Here is a 1871-nt window from a genome sequence, read left to right on the forward strand (position 1 = left end):
TTACTTCTCTGCAAATTGAGAACACTAAAATTTTCTCTACCCACTTCCCAAAAGTCATAAACAAAGGATAGGTCAAAACTTAAGATCCTGGCAAATTATAGGCGTTTAGTAAATATTTATTTTCTCTTAAGTGCTTCATAGACATTTTTTGTTGGTTGACAACAGAGGGAGAGGGATTAGAACTGGCCCTTAGCAGATTTATATGTTCTCTCATGAAATGACTAATGAAACAGCATTACAAATCATTTCTCATGAAGGAGTTCTTTTTTCTGTATCATTTCAGAGATCAGGTCAATGGCTGGGAGCAGAAACACCACAACTGTGACTGTATTCATCCTCCTGGGCTTTTCAGATCATCCCAAAATACAAATTGCCCTCTTTGTGGTATTCCTGGGGATCTACTTCACGACCCTGACCTGGAATCTGGGTCTCATTGCACTGATCCGAATGGATTCCCACCTCCATACACCTATGTATTTTTTCCTCAGCAACCTCTCTTTTGTAGATATCTGCTACAGTTCTTCTACCACTCCAAAGATGCTGGCAGACACCATTGCAAATCAGAAATCCATTTCTTTCCTGGGTTGCGCTGTTCAATATTTTGTTTTTTGTGGCATGGGGCTGACTGAATGCTTCCTCCTGGCTGCTATGGCATATGACCGCTATGCTGCTGTGTGCAACCCACTGCTCTACACAGCCATCATGTCTCACACACTCTGTGTCAAGATGGTGGGAGGAGCTTTTATAGGTGGGTTCGTTAGCTCTCTGATTGAAACTTACTCTATCTACAGTCATCAGTTCTGTGGGCCTAACATTATCAATCATTTCTTCTGTGACCTCCCTCCTGTCCTGGCCTTATCCTGTTCTGACACCTTTTTAAGTCAGATAGTGAACTTTCTCATAGGGGTCATCGTGGGCATAATGTCCGTCCTCGTGGTCCTCATCTCTTATGGTTATATTGTTGCTGCTGTCCTGAAGATCAGCTCCACCAAGGGCAGGTCTAAGGCCTTCAGTACTTGTGCATCTCACCTGACTGCTGTGACACTCTTCTATGGTTCTGGCCTCTTCATGTATATGCGTCCTCAATCCAGCTATGCCCTGAGTAGAGACAAGATGGTGTCAGTGTTCTACGCAGTGGTGATCCCTATGGTGAATCCCATGATCTATAGCCTCCGAAACAAGGAGATTAAAAATGCCATGAAGAAGGTGATTGGGAGCAAGTGTATAATTTCTCACCACCTCACTTACTTTTGAGCCAGAGTAGGGGCAAGTATTTGAGTTGTGAACTTTAAAAACCAGGCAGGAGGTGAGTAGTAAGGAGTACAACCATCCACAAATATTTCAGTTTGACAAAATTAGTGAATGCCTGTTCCCTGAAGAGCGCTCTACTAAAACCAAAGGAGGTACAAAATTAAAGACAGTGTCTGCCCTCATGAAATCTACAGATGATATTAAGACAACTGTTTTCTCCCCCAATATCTCCATTCCACTTGTCTCATTCGTATTGAAGATGACTGTGAAATTGGAATTTCATTGATTTGAATCCCTAATTAATGAAAACACAGAGTACTCTGCACTTTGTTAATGGTTTTTGTTCTTTGCCTTCCAAGACAAACTAGAAAGTACTTCATGAGATCAGTGTTGCAGAATATTTAAATGTCCTTGAAAAATATGGTAGTAGTAGTCTCTCAGTAACCAAGGATGACGATTGTCTTTGTGCGTTTTCATCTATGATAGATGAGTGTGCACAAAGACACTTGTGCGTGAAGGAGATTTAAGTGGAAAAGTCGATGCACAGAGACAGTCCCACTCTATTGGCGTTGGAAGCCTGGGTCCAGTGGCATGAAAGATCGTTATACCTGGAGACTTCC

At 42.1% G+C, this 1871-nt stretch overlaps 1 protein-coding gene across 1 annotated transcript; it reads left to right on the forward strand.

Moving 5' to 3' along the window:
* Positions 1 to 294: 294 nt before the first annotated feature.
* Positions 295 to 1254, forward strand: LOC100027795 (olfactory receptor 5A2-like). Its single transcript, XM_001377953.4, has one exon. It carries the CDS (start codon positions 295 to 297, stop codon positions 1252 to 1254), a length of 960 nt encoding a protein of 319 aa, XP_001377990.3.
* Positions 1255 to 1871: the final 617 nt, after the last annotated feature.

The sequence above is a fragment of the Monodelphis domestica genome, chromosome 6 (assembly GCF_027887165.1).
Source record: "Monodelphis domestica isolate mMonDom1 chromosome 6, mMonDom1.pri, whole genome shotgun sequence".
NCBI lineage: Eukaryota > Metazoa > Chordata > Mammalia > Didelphimorphia > Didelphidae > Monodelphis > Monodelphis domestica.